Source organism: Suricata suricatta, chromosome 14 (assembly GCF_006229205.1).
Source record: "Suricata suricatta isolate VVHF042 chromosome 14, meerkat_22Aug2017_6uvM2_HiC, whole genome shotgun sequence".
NCBI classification, from domain to species: domain Eukaryota; kingdom Metazoa; phylum Chordata; class Mammalia; order Carnivora; family Herpestidae; genus Suricata; species Suricata suricatta.
In genome coordinates, this window is record NC_043713.1 from 74829802 (window position 1) to 74848497 (window position 18696).

An 18696-nucleotide genomic window follows, 5' to 3' on the forward strand; every position below is an offset into this window, starting at 1 on the left:
GACTGTGATAAAGAATGTGGTTGCCTGTGGGCTCTGGGTTTGTTGGTTTTCATACACAAAATGTGCCTGCAGGTGAGTCCTTCACTGTCTCTAGGAATTAGCCAAGCTTGGGAGGGGCAGTCCCTCCAAGGTCAGCAAGTCCCCAAGTGGCCAAAGCGTCAGAATAAAAAGACATGCTTGAGACAGGCTTGGACACTGGGGCCGCTTAGAGGCTCAGGTGGCGTTATTTACCAAGTGATACTGAAGTATTTCAATATTTGGACACCTGGTGCCACCGTACCTGGGCACACAGTTGAATTGGTGCTGAGCTCGGAGCAAGGCACGAAGTAAATAGACCTTGAATTGCTGAACGGGGGGCTGGGCCCGGAGTCTCTCCCTTTCCCCATATTTCAGTTATCCTTGGAGAACATCCATGGCTATGCTTTTGCACGTGGCTACCCTCCCCTTTCCCTCAGGAGCCCTCACGTAGCTCACATCTGCTTGCACCCAGGAAGTCTTGGAGCTGAGGATCAGGTGGACTTGCTTTGCTCAGACAAAATGACTCAACCGGCCCTCAGCACCCAGACAGCAGGTCCTGCAGCAGGCCTTGAGCCTTCCACCCCTTTCAACAACTCCTGGGCTCCGGACATTGCCAGAGAGGGCACCTCCCCGCAGCCCCGCCCCCTGCCAGCTCCAGGTGTTGGCTCATTTAAGAGACAGTATTGATTTTCACATTATGATGCACAACTCGTGAGGCACCGGGTAGGGGGTGGAGGGGAGAGAGAAGCCAGCGCTGATTCCGGGAATTTATTTCGAGACACATTAATTTGTTTCTTCCCTTCAAGGTCAAATCAAGGAATCTCCATATATCACCACTGGCAGCCGCTGGCTGGCAGGCAGTTGGGAGGGGGCAGAGGTGGGGGCTGCAAATAAGACTTTCCTGGCAACCCGGTCAAGGGAGTCCGGTGGGGAAGCAGGCTCCGGGCACCCCCCTGTCCCAGCATCAGCATCGATGAAGATGGATGATGGAAGCAAGGGCTCAGGAACAACGTTCTTTAGTTTCGCTGGAGGTCTCCTAAGAAGGGCGAGTCATCTAGTTGGATGTCAAGTCTTGTGTCTTTAAGCCGGAAGCCCTCAGAACTGAGATCATGCCTTTGGCCTAATTTTCCAGGGTGACCTACCCTCACCATTCATTCGCTTAATACATATTTATTACTTGATGTCCCGAGCATTGCCCTTAGCGCAGCAGACACGGAGGGTGGACTTCCCACTCTCCCCACTCAGGGTCCCACCAGTCATAAGCCCAGAAGTGGCAAACGTGGAAATAATGGCTTCGTTTTCTTCCCTCCCTCACCAGCCCCTCACAGTGTAAGGACACCCAGTACACTGTGTCCCTTGTGGTAGGTGCCCAGGTAACATTTGTTGAACAAACATCAACGGAGCAGAAATTTTCCTCCTCCCATCCTTGAAAGTAGGGCAGTTAGGGTTACGTTTGGTTTTCATGATGGTTGTTATTCCTCCCAAGCTGGTGTGCTGTATGTGGATGGGGGTGAGAGCGGGCTCTGGCCAGCCCGGTGGGAGTCTGAGCTGAAACCCTGAAGAATTAGCCAGTGAGGAGGGTGAGTTAGCCAGAGAGTAATCTTGGAGAGAGAAGAGTGTATCCAACTGTATCCAACGCTCTGGTAGCAAAGAGAGGGCTTGTCTGGTTGGAGGAATAGAGGGGAAGTTAGGTGGGGCCGGAGCGTGAGGGTTAGGGGTTAAGGTAGTGCGGAGAGAGATAGCCCAAGGACAGATCCCATAATGCCTTGCAAGTCTCACAAAGAAGCTTGTACTCAGTCCTTCCAACAAAGGGGAACCATAAAAGGATTTTAAAAGGAACACGCCTTTCATCTAGACTCACGTGTTTTCTTCTGCCGGTGAGGCCTCTCCCCCCACCCCTACCCCTTCTTGTTCAAGTCCTACAACCCTGCCTATCTTCCAAGTCTGAAGTGTGTTCTCTCCCTCTTCTGATAAGCCGTTATCCCTCTCCTCCTCCTTCTGGAAAACCCCAATTTGAAATACCATCTCTCCTTTCTTCCCACACAGTGACGAACTCACTGAAGCCACGCTTACATTTTCTTTGTTGAGAGAAAGGGAGAATGAGGTAGTATGTCATTGTAAGTCTGGAGTCAGATTGCCTGGGCCCCTTTCTTACCAGGTGTGTGATCTGGGGCAGCGCCCTTAACCCTTCTATGCCTCTGTTCCCTCATCTGTAAAGTGCAAAGGAGAGTTGAACATACCTCATAGAGTTGCTGAGCAATGACACGGATTACACACATGCAGACTAGCATGGTGTCTGGTGCTTAGGAAGGAGTTAAGTGAGGGACAGGCATGCTTTTATCTGCATGTTTGTTACGGATCTGTGACCTCCTATGGGCAGAAATTGTGGCTCATTGTTTACCATATCCTTGGCTCCTAGCACAAGACCCAGCAGGTAGGTGTTCAGGAAATATCCACTGACTTCTGCTGTCATTTGTAGGTTTAGACATGCCCTTGAAAATCAGCCCAGGAACCCCTCCTTAATTCTTCCAAAAAGCAAACATCTAGGTTCAAGTTCTGTTGTTATCCTGTGACTTTCCAAAGCCACCTAGTGTCAGCTTTTTCATCCCAAAATGGATGTCTACTTCTTAAGGTGTTTAAGGGATGGGATTAAATGGGATGGGTTCCACGGATAGAGCATGTGGCTCAGTTTGGGTCAGTGAGATAAAAGAAGTCTTCTAAGACTTCCTGGAAAATATCTTATGCACTTATAAAAGAGAAAGTCAAATGAGGAGCCTTTTTTTTTTTTTTAACCCCATCTTCTCTTCCTGTGTGTTGTCATATGGAGATGAGATGGGATGACGGGAGCTGCTGCAGCCATCTTGCAAACACGAGGACAGATCTTGTGGACTTGTCAGAGATGGCAGAGGACAAAGATCTCTGGGCTCTTGGTGGCTTAAGAACTGAAACAATAGCCCTGAAATGCTCAGTGAGCATCATTACTTGCCTTACTTGCACAAGCGTCCCTTACTGAATGAACCTGGGTATCTAAGTGGTGTAGCATTTAGTTTGTCACCAAAAGAAGCACACAAAGCTAAGAACATCAGCTCCTTTATTATTATTATTTACTGTCATTTCCCCCTAAACAACAGCACAATTCAAATAACAATGACACACACATCTCACTCATATACACAACACCACTAGCCTGCCTGCCAGTCGGTCTGGCCTTTGCTTGGTTCCTGGTGGAGCTGTTTGGAGACAGCCCCCTCTGTAAAAATCCCAAATTGGACATAGGAAGCCCGAGAAAGGGAAGACTCTAGCCATAGAATAAATGGGCTTCCAGAGTCCTCAGGGAGTGCCAACTTGGGAACATGCTATAAATGCCTGGGTGAAGAGCAGAAAGCGCTGTTTTCATGTGGCTGTTGGATAAATCCCCTATGGGGATGGAAGACCTGTCTATAACCCTTTGGAAGCCAGGGCCGCAGAAACACAGTGGGGTGAGCTAATGGGCTCCATCAACCACACCATGGGGCAGGCATGGAAACTGGGAGCCCAGAATAAGAATCTGGGTGACAGGGAGGTCCCCAGAGAAAAGTAACCTTTTGCATTAGCTGCAAGGTAAGATACAATGTGAAATGTTACATCCCCTTCTATCTGTTTTGCAACTATAGAACGTGCAACATTTTCATCATGAGAGAAAAGGTAAAGAAAGAAAACCTCCCAGCATTTTGGCCTAATGCAGTTGAGCAGGACATGTCAATTGTATTGTCCTATGGAAACATCTACTACGGCACTACCCAGGGAGTCCGTGGTCAGTCCACCCCACCCCTAACATTTTAGTCACACTAAATCTACAAATTCAGCTAAAGTAATGTACTCTGGAATCAGAGAAGCCCTGGAGTTGGGGAGGGATCAAGATGGGCTAAGACTGGGGTCTCAGGAACAGGTGACTTCCTGGCTGTCTTGGGGAAGCTCGTTGTTGAAACTGCTCTCTCCAAACGGTGAGTAAGGGGGGACCTGGGGGGCTTCGATGATCAGCAGGCCCTCTGGGGAAAGCGAGGCAAATACTGTCACAGGATCCACCTCTGCAGGAAGCCTAGGAGAAGCACAAGATATTATTCATGTATTATTTTTAATATAGCTTACACTTGAAAGAAAATATTTTTTTAAGTTTATTTATCTCGAGAGAGAGTGAGAGAGAGCATGAGCAGGGGAGGGGAAGAGGGAGAGAGAGAATCCCAAGCAGGCTCCACATTATCAGCACAGAGCTTCATGCAAGGCTCAAACTCCCAAACCGTGAGATCGTGACCTGAGCCAAAACCAAAAGTCTGATTGATGCTCAACCGACGGAGCCGCCCAAATGCCCCAAAAGAAAATGATTTTGATACACATTGAGGCTCTTAGGGCATACAACGCTGGGTTTGAATCCTGGCTCTGCCCTTTTCTAGCTGTATGATCTTGGGAAGGTCACGCAATTGCTCAGAGTTAATTTCCTCATCTGCAAACAGAAATAGTAATATTAAACTTGTATAGTATTTGAATGAGACGGAGTCTGAACATGCTTTGCAAATGGGAAAGTGGTGTTCCAACAGTAACTTTAAAGGTCCCTGGGACCAGATATTTGGTCCTTGGTTGAGGTCTCTACTCACACTGGAATGGCTGCTGGTGGAAATGGCCACCACTCCTCTCGATTTATAGAACATAGGTAAGGTGTCACTCAAAGCAGGTAACACATTGGCATTTGCAGTGTGCCCGCTGAGAGGGCTTGATTACAGAATGCGTCACTGGTGAGTCAATGATGGAACAGGCTGGCCACATGGTAACATACTCCATGATGCTTAGAATGAGCCTTGAGGGCACCTGGGTGGCTCAGATGGTGAAGCATCCAACTCTTGATTTCAGCTCAGGTCATCATCTCACAGTTTGTGAGTTCAAGCCCTCCGTTGGGCTCTGCACTGATGTTGGGAAGCTTACTTGCGATTCTATCTTTCCTTCTCTCTGCCCCTCACCTGCTTGTGTTCTCTCTCTCTCTCTCTCTCTCTCTCTCTCAAAGTAAATAAACATAAAAAAAGAAAAAGAATGAGCCACAATTTGGGTCACATCTGAAGTAGCTCTTGGCAGGTCATAATTACTTTGTTCTCAAAACACTTTTATAGGCATTACCTGGCTAGCACTTTATAATGAGCCTACAATGGTTAACAGGTAGGAATTAATGTGCCTGTTGCATAAAACATTTAACAGAGGCTTGGGGAAATCAAGTGACATGCTCAGTGAGTGAGAACCTCAAAGACAGGGTTTCTGAATCCAACTCTGGTTCCAGTTCGGAAGCTATGTACTATGATTTTTTTTTGGACTGTTTTGGGGTGAATGAGGCAATCTGAGACATGGTTCCTTCAACAGACCACTGGCATTGTGAGCATGTTCATGGCCTCACTGGGATGCCATTATGAATAAATATGATGGAAACTACGACCTTCACCTGCATATCACCTCATTTAGTTCTTAACAATAATTCCACCAGGCAAGTTTCGTTACTGTCCCAATTTACAGATAAGGAAATCGAGGACAGAGAGGTGAAGCAATTTGCCCAAGGTCACACCGCTGGTAAGAAGCATATGCAAATGGAACTGGAATCTTGGTCTCCAAACCCAGAGTTGCTGATCATGATGTTCTGCTGCTCTGCTTTTTCTGGCACCAGACTTTTGATAAAAGGATTACAGTAGGGAAACTAGGAGGGCCAATCAGCATAGATCTTTCCACTGGTCCAGGATGGCTCTGCCTGTTATAAATGCAGGGTTTTTTTTTTTAAGTTTAATGGTTTTTATTTTTTATTTTTTGAGAGGCAGAGACAGTGCGAGCAGGGGAGGGTCAGAGAGAGAGAGAGAGATACAGAATCTGAAGCAGGCTCCAGGCTCTGTGCTAGCTGTCATCACAGAGCCTGATGCGGGGCTCGAACCCACGAACTGTGAGATCATGACCTGAATTGAAGCCAGACACTTAACCAACTGAGTCACTCAGGTGCCCCAAGGCAGGGGTTTTGATGAAAGAACCAAGAAATGATCCAGTCTCTTTGCTGGTCAGGGGAAGATCCTTCCTGAAGGGGGTGCAGCATTTTCCCTATGAGTAGTAACATGTAGCCGCATGAGCAGCATCTACCCAGAGGACTTCTGCCAAATTAGAGCCAGATTAACAAGGCGCCTGCTGGGAAGGATGGAAGAGAAGCCAGGAACTTGGTCAGATACCAAGTCAAACTTCGGAAGCACAGACCAGGCCAAAAGTCTGGACCTCCCTCCCACTGCTGGGGATGGGCTGACTCCTTTTAAACTATTTGCGTGCTAATCCGTAGCATACCTGGTGCAATGGGGCAGGGCAGCCATGGTTCAGGGTAGGGTCCTTGCAGGCAGGCGGATCTACATTTGAATTCTGACTCTTGCTGACTGTGTGACCTTGGACTGGTGATCTAGCCTCTCTGAACCTATGTCCTTATGTGAAAAGTGGGTTAACAGTTTCTGCCTGAGAGAATGACATGGGATGATGAAAGTGAAGGGCTTAGCCCAGTGCCAGGCACGTCCTCAGTGTTCAATAGATGTTAGCCTCCCCAGTGTTACTGCAGTCACTGACCATTTAAGTGGGCATCTGGATGGCTGTGAATATTTTAGCATACGTTGTGGTATCACCGAACTACAAAATGTCAGAAGCCAAAAGAATCTTCTGGATTGTTCAGAACAGTGCCCTCATATTACATATGGAGAAACTGAGGCTCAGAGATGAAAACAGACTTGTTCAAGGTCTCTCACCAGGTGACCTGTATGTTGAACCACCGTGGTGGGAAAATTATACCTCTTCCGTTGTCTTTCAATCCTTCCATTTGCATCCAAATGAACACCTCAGCGAAATGTTACCATGATCCTTCATGCCCTTAGCCTCTATCCCTTGCTATTGTCTCTTTTTAAGAGAGAAAGAACTAATCTAAGGTTTAAACCCTTAAGCAGGTAATGCTATCTAGTTGAATTTATCCTCACTTTTCTTTCACTAGATTTGTTTTATGATTGCCTTCTTCAGTGAACATAAGTGGCAGGAATTTAACTTTCTCAAAAGCAACCTGAGCCAAAAGGAAAGAGCAATAAGCAAATAATAAAACGGGAATGTAAACACATTAAGCAGAGAGTAGTTGAAGACGGTCTTCAAATGACTGCAGTCCAGTTTCCCCTACACTGGAAGGATGGCCATAGGCTTTGAAGGTGGGGAGATCTATGTTTGAATCCCAGATCTGGCTCATGACTGGCTGTGTGACCTTTGTGGAGTTCCAACATCCCTCTGAACCTCAGGTTTGTCATCCACAAGATGGGCTTGATAACCCTGGCTCCACAGGATTCTTTTAAAAGGTGAAGTAATATTACATCTCTACCCTCTTGACATGGCTCTTGACACATTACAGGTGTCAGTAAATAGCAAAACAGACACCCGGGAAGATGTAGCGGAAGGAACTAACGTTTGCTTTGACTCTGAGCATCCTCCATCGATGACTTCCTGCGTCCCCTGCTTCCTGTTCTTATCTTGAAGCTGGCTCTGGAAAGATCCCATCTACAGTCTTGCCCTGCTCCCAGCCCACAAGATCTCTCCTGTTCCCCCTCATCCGGTCAACATGGCACCTTTCACATGGGGATGGATGTGTTGGGATGAATTTCCTAGTCATGGCTCAGGCAAACAGCCTGCCTGGGTGGAAAACTCCAAGGATCTCAGTCTGGCTGAAAAACTTCTCCCTGTTTTCTGATGACCAGAGTTTTTCCAGGGAGAGGCAACGGAGCCTCCTGAGAGGGGGCCAGGGCCATCTTTGGTGTCTAGAGCCTGGGCAGAGCCAGGGGGTCCCGGGAGGTCCCAGCGGCTCTCATGTGACTCCAGCCTTGCAAAAGTTTTTTTAAAAATAGTATTAGTCCCTACAGACTGACCACTGAGTCTGGACCCTGTGCCGAATGCTTTGCACGCATGCTCTCATTTCTCCATCACAGCGTGGTCCAGAGGGAATGCAGGACAGAAGCTGAGAGCAGTTCAGTTGGTTGCTCCAAGCTACCCACTTTCTTTATCATGGAGTCAGGTCTCCCTATAACCAGAGGTGAGCTTCTAAATATTTAGCAACCGGCACAGCTGGACAACGAGCAGACAGAACGGATGGACACATGCCATAGTGATGGGGGAGGGTCCTGGGGACCCCCTGTTGTTGGAATGTGGGGAGGCTCGGAGGGTCCCCGGGACAGGGTCAGGAAGCCAGGAAGGCTAGGGAGGGCACTTGGGGGGGCTCAGTGGCTAGCCCAGTATTATAACAAGTAGCTCAACTCAGCTGCTGGACCCTGGCTGAGTTGCAGCCTGTGCCTTGAGCAGCTTTAAACATTTCTATTGGTCAAGTCACCCCAGCAAGCTGTTTCCCCGGAGGCCTCAGAGATGAGGAAATCCACGTTTTTAAAACATGATTAACCCGCTGACTTCTTTCCAGCTCAATCCCTTCCACGGCGTTCCCCTGCCTGTGACTCCATCCTGAGACCTTATTTGAGTCTCTTCAAAGAAACATCAGCCTCTGGCACTTGTCTGCCCTCCCCTCCTTCCCCGCTCCCTCTCAGCAGCCTGTGATCTGCCTACTGCTACTGTACCAGGAAGAGCTGTGGGTCTTGGGGATGCCAGACGAGCCAGCGACCATGAAGAGAAACAGTTAGCTGTTTGCCTTATCAGGAAGCGTCCATGGGCTTCTAAGAACTCGGAGGCGCTGGGTGGGTCAGGAATGGGGCACACGGCAGGAGAGACGGGACTGCAGAATCCCAAAGCTGAAGGAAGCCTCAGAATCCAGCTGGTGCAATCTCTCCAGACGTGGAAATTTTTGCCAGGGCTGGGGGTGGAGTTAGGACTCCACAACAACACCAATGATAGTAATAACAACCTGCCGCTTATGAGGACCATCTGTGTGCTGGTGGCTATGCTGTGATCTTATTTCATTTTCACTCTGTGGCTCCGGAATCCAGACCCACCCCCTCCCTTGTACTGGTGAGGAAAGGGCATCCTTTGCTCCAGGCGTGAGCACTGAACTGAGTTCAGGGATCGGTTTGGGGCTAAATTCTGACTGTAAGGACCTTAGGTAGCTCCTTACACCTCTGGGAATTTAGTTTACACAACACACAAGGAGGGTAATGTCTCTTCTGCCCGCTGCAAAGATTAAATGCATTGACTGGGACAGGACCAGAGCCCGAAGTGCAGGCAGCCAGACAACTGAGCACAGGGAAGAGGTGTGTCCCAATCAGCACTTTGCTGTCAGCTCCCTCCCTACAGCCATCACCCTAAGGCCCTGGGGTGCCTTTGATTCACTGGCCCAGCCTGGTGGTCTTCCCACTGCTGCGTGACTCCCTGAGGCTCAGCCTTTCCCGCACCCCTCATCAAAACCTGTCCTTCATGTGCCTCAGTGCCCTTCTCAGCCCCCACAACCCTCCTAGGAGGAAACAGCGATGTCTGGACAAGTTCTGGCTTCATTCTTGTGGATGCTCAAGGGAAGCCTCCTGCTTTCCCAGCAGTGGGATGCTTAGAGTAAGCAAGCCTCGAAAGATTCCACTGGGCCCTTGGGCATCAGGGGAGGGTCTTTCTTGATGGTGATGGAGATCCTCCCCCAAGCATGCCACGGGGCAAGTGCCTCGATTTTCATGGAATCACAGACAAATCATTTTGCTTCTCAAATTCTCGGGCTCTTCATCTATACAGCGGCATTGTTAATTCCCCACCTCCCAGGGCACTGAGCCCAGGTGTGATGGCATGATCTATGTGTCCCCCCCTCCCGTTTCTGGGACCCTACAAGATGTGTGCTGTGGCACTGTCTCCCCTTTAGGTGTGAGGGCTCAATTCCCCGCACTGGGGCTCATCTGGAAAGAGAGATGCCCAAGACGAGGCACTCCAGGTCTTGGGTCCCAGGCACTGCCCGCCCCTCCGCCCTCACCCTGGAACCCACACTGCCAGGGCACTTACTGGATTTTCTTCGTGAAGTTCTTGGAAACGATGCCGCCTTCTTGCTGCTTCTCTTCATGTTTGCCTAGAAGGGAGCAGAATGCCACACATCACCATCGATGTCCCCCGGGACTTCTTCAGTCAGGACTCAGACTCGGGTTTGAATTCTGCGCCTGCCCTTGCCTCACCATTTGGCTTGGGGTCAGCCTAGTGACACCAGTTTTCTGAGTCTCTCTAGTGCCTCATCTACTAAATGGGCCCACCTGAGCCGAGACTGTTGTAAAGATGGAATAAAACAAGGGGCCAGACAGGAGCCCTCGATGGTTGGTATAGGCAGTTACAAGTTAGATTTAGGAAGTCACGGAAACTGACCACATGTTGCATTGTATCTTCTAAGTCTTGCCTCTGAGCCCTTTCCGCTAACCAGCCAGTCACACTCACATCCCAAGAGGGGTGGTAGGGAGGAAGTGAGGTCTATGCTGAGAGCTAATCTGTCACCGAGTTGGTTTTACGATGCATAGAGCCTTGCCTAGCTCTGAAGGCGGGCTTCTTTCCCCCTTGGTTACTGATGTGGAGACTGAGGTCCAGTGATGGGCCCACAGTCACTCAGCAGGTGTACGGCAGGCCTGAGCTCCGAACCAGCTCCCTCTGAGTCTCCACCAAGTGCTGGGGGGCTGATGCCCCTCTGCCTGTTGCAGTTTGTAATTAGCTTTTTGGGCCACATTATCTGTACTTAAAACTGGATGAACTGCCTGGAAATAATGTTTCAATCTGCTGAAAACCAAAAAACAGAAAATAGCCTCCCAGACTCTCCAAAGGGGGCTTTCCTTAAGAAATGACACCTTAGGGGCGCCTGGGTGGCTCAGTGGGTTAAGCCTCCGACTTCAGCTCAGGTCGTGATCTCACAGTTCGTGGGTTCGAGCCCCGTGTCGGGCTCTGTGCTGACAGCTAGCTCAGAGCCTGGAGCCTGCTTCCGGTTCTGTGTCTCCCTCTCTCTCTGACCCTCCCCTGCTCGCACTGTTTCTCTCTGTCTCTCAAAAATAAATTAAAAAATTAAAAAAAAAAAGAAATGACACCTTAGACACCACAGATTTGAAACTCTACCTTCCCCACCTTCTAGAGGCAGCAGGGGAGAGCAGTTTTCTTTTGTTAGGAAGGAAAAAAGATATGATTACAGGAAGGTTTGGGCCCAAACTGGTTATCACCTTGCAATTTATACAGCAACTTCTGAGCCTACTGGCTGGTCCTCATTTGTTTTCTTTTTTTTAATGGGGAAAGTCTCTAATTTCTCTTTATACAAACCAGATTAGTGCAAAGTGGACTCTTTTGGCTCCTATCTTTATTTGTTCCTCCTCGGTGGGGCCACATTCCTGGGCCAAGAACTCTCATTTCCACAGGGGCACCCTTCTGAGAAGCTTTGGAATCTAGACTGAAAGTAACCTCGTGGGGGGCGTTTGGGTGGCTCAGTTGGCTAAGCCTCTGACTTCGGCTCAGGTCATGATCTCATGTTCGTGGGATTGAGCTCTGAGTTGGGCTCTGTGCTGACAGCTCAGAGCCTGGAGCCTGCTTCTGATTCTGTGTCTCCCTCTCTCTCTGCCCCTCCCCTGCTCATGCTTTGTACTCTCTCTGTCTCAAAAATAAATAAAAACATTTAAAAAAATTAAAAAAATAACCTCATGGGATTTTTTTTGGCAGCCTAGGTTTTCAAAAAACTGACAATTTATAGGCGATTTTATTATCCATTGCTTTTTTTTTATTATTCCTAATTTCTTTATTACTGACTTTGTTCTGACTGTAAGATAAGACATGTGTATGTGAGAAAGTGTAGAAAACACAGAAATAAATGATAAAAACTGCTTGTCCCTCCATCACTGTGATGAGACCACATTTTTTGTAGCTGCTCCAGACTTTTCTTTCTACAGCCATAAATGTTATATAGGATAGATGCATATCACATATCTTAGCAAATGGGATCATACTGTATGTGATGCTCAACACTGTTATCTCTTGCCAACACATTATAATTATTTCTCCATGCTACGCCAAATATTCTTCGACAACGTGATTTTTTTTTTAATGGTTGCACAGCGCTCTGCTGCAGAGATCCCTAAATTCATTTGGCCAATCCCTGGCTTTCTGGACACCAAGATGGTATCTGACCTTAGAAAGACCCTCAGGGCACCGCACATTCTTACAGTTGGATCTTTGCGTCTGGCCTGATGATATCTTTAGGATAAATTCTAAGTTCTAGAACTTCTGAGACTTGACCTGTATTGCCTAATTGCCCTCTGGAAAGGTTGCATCAATTCATTCTCTCACCGGCTGGGAGGAAAGGGGTCCAGGGATGGGAATTCCTTCTTAAACTGGAGTGTCTGGTTACCCAGAACACGCTAGGCTTTGAATGTGCTGCCCCCGGGAGAGTCGATTTGGGCCTGCCAAATTCGTGAGTGCCAACTGTCCAGCCCTAACCCAGGCCGGAGGCCGGAGGAGCGCTGTCTGTTCTCTGACACCCTCCCCCCAGAGCCTGGGCCTCCAGAGGCCCGCTTCCCCTGGGGACTGGCCAGCGCCTCTGACTCAGCCCTTTTGCCCCGTTGGTGTCCTGGGGATAGTAAGCAACGGTGACGATCAAACGACTGGTAATAACAAACTCTTATATAGTGCTTTCTTGGTGTGAGCCACTGTCCCGGCCCTTGCTAGAGCGACTCCTTTAATTTTCGCAACAACTTTAGAAGGCAGGGACTTTCCTTATTGCCATTTTGTGGGTGGGGAACAAAAGTTCAGAGAGGGTAAGCAATATGCCAAAGGTCACACAGCTTGGAAATGCTGGAGCAAAGGTATGTAAGTTTTGGATATCAGTCTCTGCTCTACCACTTTCTAGCACATCTCTACTCTTCTCTGAGCCTCAGTTTATTCTTCTCTAAAATGGGGGTGACAATCAGCTTTCCTGTCCATGCCTTGAAAATAGGGTATTGGGATTGGGGAGGGCAGGATCTCTGGCAGGGGCAGCTCCAAGATTTCCATAAAGAGGAGCCTGGTTGAAAGTGGATGCCACTACCAGAGGCTTATTTCGTAGCTGAATTTGCATATTTTTGAATATCTATTTATTGGGGCAGCTTAAGGATTATGAGTGATTTTTAATTAACTATTTTGCTTTCCTAGCTACATTTTCTGCCATGGAAATATTTTATTTTCGTAAACAGAAAAAAGGAATTGTGATTCTTTTTTTAAAAAATAACTCCTCTGGAGGCCCGGGCATGCCAGAGGCCCCTCACGGCTGCTATTTTTTCAACATGCCTCAGAGAAATGTAGGTGCCAAGAAGCAGGCATCAGCACTTCGGGGAAAGCCATTGGCCCAGCTAAAGAAAGAAGGTGCTGTTTCCAGGGGAGGCAGAGGCCTTGGGATTAAGGAGAGGGGGTGGGAATAAGGCCTCTGGGCTTTCCAGTTCTTTCTTGGCCAGGGCCGCGCCCAGTGGCCCATGAAGAGCACATTTTTTGGCTGCTGCTTGCAGGGTGGGAGTTGGGGTGTAGAAGCATCATGGAAAGCATCTGGTCCAGCATTTTCCAAACACTTCCCTGGAACTGGACACTCATATGTGGTCTGATAAGACAGGACTGCCTCCAGAGGTCCATTAACTACATTGGCAAATCAAAGCTCTGATAAGTCCTGCAGTAAGGAGGCCTGTTTATAATTTTGTTTCCTCTGGCACCTTTAAGATTCTGTACCGCCTTCCTTCCATTTCTCAGATGCCTAGTGATGTCTTAAAATGTACTGTTTTGCAAATACTGCTTTAGTTTGACTCCTCCTAAGACCTAAGGCCAACAGTAAAACTGAAGCGCAAGAGGCAGTGGGATTTGCCCATGGCCGTATAATCAGAAGAAAGCCCAGCCGCCCCTATCCGGAACTATTTAAGCAGGCCTGGCTTTGAATTTCAGACATTGCCATGCAGGATCCGGGAATCTCTCTGAGCCTCAATTTCCTCACTTGTAAAGTGGGTATCACAGACCTACCTGAATTTCCTTGAAAGTCCACATGAGGAACCTGGGAGCTGACCTATGTAGGCATTTAGCGCAGTGCCCTGCACCGAGCGCTTCAAGAAGAATAGGTCCATCATGATGTGATACAGGATTAAACACTGGGTCTGATTTTAAATGGAACCCTGATATCAATCTAATTTCTTAAATCCATTTTATGCGAGTCTCTCTATGTGTACTGTCAGGGGATTTGGATTCTGTCAAGCTGAGGGTGCTAAGTACACACATGTGAGGTATCTTACAGCCTAAAAAGGCTTTGACTGTCTAATTTAAGCAATTAACCATCCCATTTTACAAATATGGAAACTGAGGCCCCAAGACTCACTCAAAGCCTCATTCAGTGCTGCTGGGTTAGTAAGGCACTTAGCTGCGATCCCAGCCTGGCGCTGCCAGAGCCAACCTGCTAGGAAGCACCTAGAGGGGCACCTGGGTGGCTCAGTCGGTGAAGCTTCTGACTGGAGCTCAGGTCACAATCTCATAGTTCGTGAGTTCGAGCCCCATATTGGGCTCTGTGCTGACAGCTCAGAGCCTGGAGCCTGCCTCGGATTCTGTATCTCCCTCTCTTTCTGCTCCTTCCCCTCTTGCATTCTGTCTCTGTCTCTCCCTCTCTCTCAAAAATAAATAAACATTTTAAAAAATTAAAAAAAAGAAGCTCCTACAAAGGAGGAGAATGGGGGAAATATACTTCAGAGGTCTCTTAGAGGGGCCACAGGGCACGGGGACCCCTCCAACCTGGGGCGGAAGACCCTGGAATCTTAATTAAAAACAGTATTTTGTCTGCTTATATGTAATCTTCCCTAAGACTTGCAGAACAGATATTACCATGATCCCCATTCTGCAGATAAGGCAACTGAGGCTCAGAACAGTGAGAAGACTTTCTTGGCCACATCCATCTGGCAGTGTCGGGATTTGAACCCAGGTCTCAGAGAGCATGTCCCAGTCATGGTGCACCGGGGCCTTACTCTGTGCCCAGCATTTTAATAACAGCAGAATCACGGCAGTAAGAGTACCGATCCCTTGTCCACGCTTGACCCCCATCAGCTCAGTTGATACAACAATCCTCAGGCACCAGAACCCCGATTTCCAGATAAGGAAACGAAGCACGGGGAAGATAAACAGTCCACACATCCTGCTGGTCAGTGGCGGAGCCATGTTCAGGACCCAGGTCTGCCTCCCCAGCCCGCCCGGAAAGCCCTGGCTGCACCCCTCCCTCCGCACATGTCCCCAGCCTGTCTCCCGGCCCACCACACCCGGCAGAGCCTCTGATGTTTATAATTCCGCCCTGCCAGGCTTTGAAACCTCCCCCGACGCGCCGCCCTGCCCTGCTAGAACTTGTATCTGCCCAGCCCGCCTTCGCAATGGCTTTTATTGATTCTCTGGCCTGCGGTCCTGTGCCAGGAACCCACTCTTCTTAATGGAGCGTTAATTGGCAGGGAAGAGAGAGAGAGCTGTCCCCCTGCTTAACAGGGACAGAGTCTCCTGTCTCCTCTTCCCTTCTCCCAGGCTGGGATGTGGTGGCAATGACCCGGGCCTGGCGTCCTGGGCAGGCCCACACTCTGCCGGCTGCTGACTCATGGTGTGACCTTGGACAGGTCCCGCTTGGGCCTCAGCCTCCTCGGCTGTAAAATGGGAGCAGACAGCCCTGCGTCTCGGGGCTGGAGTGAGGATTTTGGGAGAAGGAATAGAAGAGTTTTAGCCCAGTTCTTGGTACCTAGTAGGTGCTCAATAAATCATCAAATTACTTCTGGCCTCCCAATTCCCAAGACAGCCTGGGTTTGAATCCAGGCGGGCCCTGGACAAGTTACTTTCAGCTTTCTCATGTGTAAAAAGGGCTCAGTTTCCCCATCTGTGAAAAGAGACAAACAGGCCCCACCTCCTCTGGTTGCCTTAACTGAGATGCTACAGGTAAAGGGCGCAGTGCGCTGCCAAGCAGAGAGTAAGCGCTCAATCGAGGGCCTAGGTAGTGTCCTCAGAGTGACTGTCCTGCCTCGGTTTCCTTTTCTGGAACAAGGGGCCCATTCCTCTTGAAGCCTGCACTGACTGTTAGCCCTATCATGGCACAGCATGAAACACATGGGTGCCACGGGCCCCATCTCGCCCTTGGCTTTGGATTTCTTCTCTATCTGTTTCACTTCTCCTTTCTATTAATTTTTTTTCTGTTAAAACCTGTGACGTGGGTTCTGCTTCCCTGACTGTGCTCTGACTGATAGAGCCTTCCAAGGGCCCGGCAGCTGGTCAGGTGGAGGTGTCTCCTGGAAGCCAGGGCGAGGAGAGCTTTTTCACAAAGATAACTTCTGTGGCCTGCATTCCTGAGCTCTGAAGTCACCTGTGTCACGCTGTCACAGCTCACCCGCTAAGGGAACATTCTCGTGGCCGTTCCCAGGGCTGAGGCCTACACCCTTCTCCCGGCCCTCTCTCACTCCTGCCCCTCACTCACCAGAAACCTCCACGTATCCGTCCTTGGTCTTCACCATCAGCTCCTCTGGCTTAAAGCTGTGCACGTTAACACACACTTTCCAGGGCTCCCCAGGGAAGGGTGGGGGACTCCTGCCCTCGGCAGGTACCCCAAACCTGGCTGCAGCCGTGGGCCCCCGAGGCACCATGCCTGACCTCAGGGTTCCAGGCCATGCTGGGGAGAATCGAGGCAGGGCCCAGTTGCGCCAAGAAGCGGTCAAGTCGTCCGGGAAGGGGTCCATGCCAAAGTCGTCATCCAGCAGGCGCGAGGGGAGGGATGAGTCTCGGAAGGGGTCTCTGCGCAGGCGGCTTGGGAGGTGGCAGGAGAAGGGCATCTGACCATCAGCCATGGCTACTGAGCTGGAGGGGACACGGAGGCTCAGAGAGAGGCAGCCACCTGCCCAAGGTCACACAGCAAGATGATGTGGGTGGGCTAGCCCTCCAGGCTTATTTTGCTGCTTCAGAAAATGCTGAACCATCCACTGCCAAGGACAGGGGTGTGTACCCGGCTGGGGTCCCAGCCCCCAAAGACACTCCAAAGGCCACCACCAGCTGGTCCAGCAGGATTCCAGAGGACCCCTCTCCGCTCTGCCTCACCAGAGATCAGCCAGTCACTGTCCTCCCAGACTGTCCAGGCTCTCAGCCAGAGCCACTGAGATGTCTAGAGGAGAGCCAGGAGCTTAATAAACCCAGGGACGCAGGCCTAGAAACTTCTTGCTTCTTCTGGGCCGAGAGCCTTCTATTTATTGCTGCTCGGGACTGGAGGCGGGCTTTGCGAACTCCTCCTGTCACAGGAGTATTCGGAGGTGATGAACCAGCCCCAGAGAATCCGCGGAGGGAACAGCTGGACTCCCAGGGGGCGGGGAGGGGCCAAGTTCAGCCAGCCTGTCCGGACACTCTCCTCCCCGCGGCTGGGCTCAGCTCCGCCCCCTCCTCCCAGCTTCCTCCCTCCCGGAGCCACCTCCCTACTCTCTTTGCAAAGGCCGGCTATTAATAACCCTCTGCCTGCTGAGGGCTCAGGTCACCCTCGGAAATACCTTCCCCAGAGCATGCTGCGTCCTGCCCTGCTTGGGGACCTGCAGAAGGAGAGGAGAGGGTTGGGAGCCCAGTGGATTTGACGGCAGGTGGCTCTGGGCCACAATCCCCACCTAATCCAGCCTTCAGTGTCCTCTGAGAGCAGTAACATTATTCCCCAGCCACCTGTGAGCTGTCAGTTTTCCCACCTGTAAAAGGGGCACAATGGTAGCCACCTCCTGGATGTGTCATGAGGATCCCGTGAGGTAATCATCCTTAAACATTTAGCAGACTGACACTTTTATATATTCAATTTGGCGTTCTCCATTACATAACGCCCGCTGTATGCTTGGCCCTGTTCTAAGTGCTTTCCAAATATTAACCGGCTTCAGCCGCACCACCAGTCCCGGGAAGTAAGTGCCACTGTCCCCAGTTTGCAGATGAGGAAAGGATCACAGGGAATGTTAACCAATGGTAGCCTCTAGTAGTAGTAATAGTATGACTGTTAATAATAATAATTATTAGAAGTTGCTGTGCCAAGGCAGACGTCTGGTCTGAAACTGGAAGCCCAGAGAGGACCTATTTTCTAGACTTCCCTGCCCCTCTCACATAGCTTGGAGAATGAGTTTGTAAATTGTCTACCTAATAGCCCCTTCAGCTTGGGTTCTAACGTTGATCTGTCCCCAACAACAGGTGGGCAATTTGGGCATGCCCTTCTCCCTCTGGGGGGCTTCAGGATCTCAGCCCTGCCTTCTTCCTGGGGTGGGGCGGGGTGGGAGTGTTAAGGAATTCAATGAGTCACTGGTTGAGAAATCGTTTTGATGTTCACCAGTGCCTGCCTGAGGCCGTTTGCTAAAAATAGTACTATGGAGCACAACAGTTACCATCACGTTTGGCCTCCTCTTAAGGACCTGCTTCTGTGGCGAGCACGTGGCCATCGCGTTAAACTGTCACAACCACGGGGATGTTCTCCCTGCCCCCATTTTGCAGGTGAGGAAACAGAGGCACAGAAGGTCAGCCCATGCACACAAATGCCGGGCCGCAGGGCTTGGGGGTCAGGGAACCAGGGTCTGTGATGGGGTGCCCCCCATACTAGCGGAGAGAGGAAGACTGAGGCGCCCCAGGCCCCCACCCTGAGTGACTGGGTCCCCACTTGACTCCGGTGAGATCATCAGGCTAGAAGTTTGAGGCTGACGTCATGGCTGGGCACAGAAGCCT

General features: G+C 49.9%; 1 protein-coding gene across 1 annotated transcript; it reads right to left on the reverse strand.

Moving 5' to 3' along the window:
• Nucleotides 1–3092: 3092 nt before the first annotated feature.
• HSPB8 (heat shock protein family B (small) member 8) lies at nt 3093–17293 on the reverse strand. The gene is made up of 3 exons (XM_029922546.1): nt 16448–17293; nt 10000–10063; nt 3093–4096 (listed from the first exon to the last, which is right to left on the reverse strand). The coding sequence occupies exons 1-3, from the start codon at nt 16812–16814 to the stop codon at nt 3937–3939; spliced, it is 591 nt and encodes a 196-aa protein (XP_029778406.1). The 5' UTR covers nt 16815–17293; the 3' UTR covers nt 3093–3936.
• Nucleotides 17294–18696: the final 1403 nt, after the last annotated feature.

Coding starts and splice junctions, on each gene's coding strand:
- HSPB8 (XM_029922546.1), bottom strand. CDS start 16,814: ATGGCTGATGGTCAGATGCCCTTCTCCTGCCACCTCCCAAGCCGCCTG. Junction 10,064..16,447: donor CGGATACGTGGAGGTTTCTG/GTGAGTGAGGGG, acceptor GCTCCCTTCTAG/GCAAACATGAAGAGAAGCAG. Junction 4,097..9,999: donor AACTTCACGAAGAAAATCCA/GTAAGTGCCCTG, acceptor TGCTTCTCCTAG/GCTTCCTGCAGAGGTGGATC.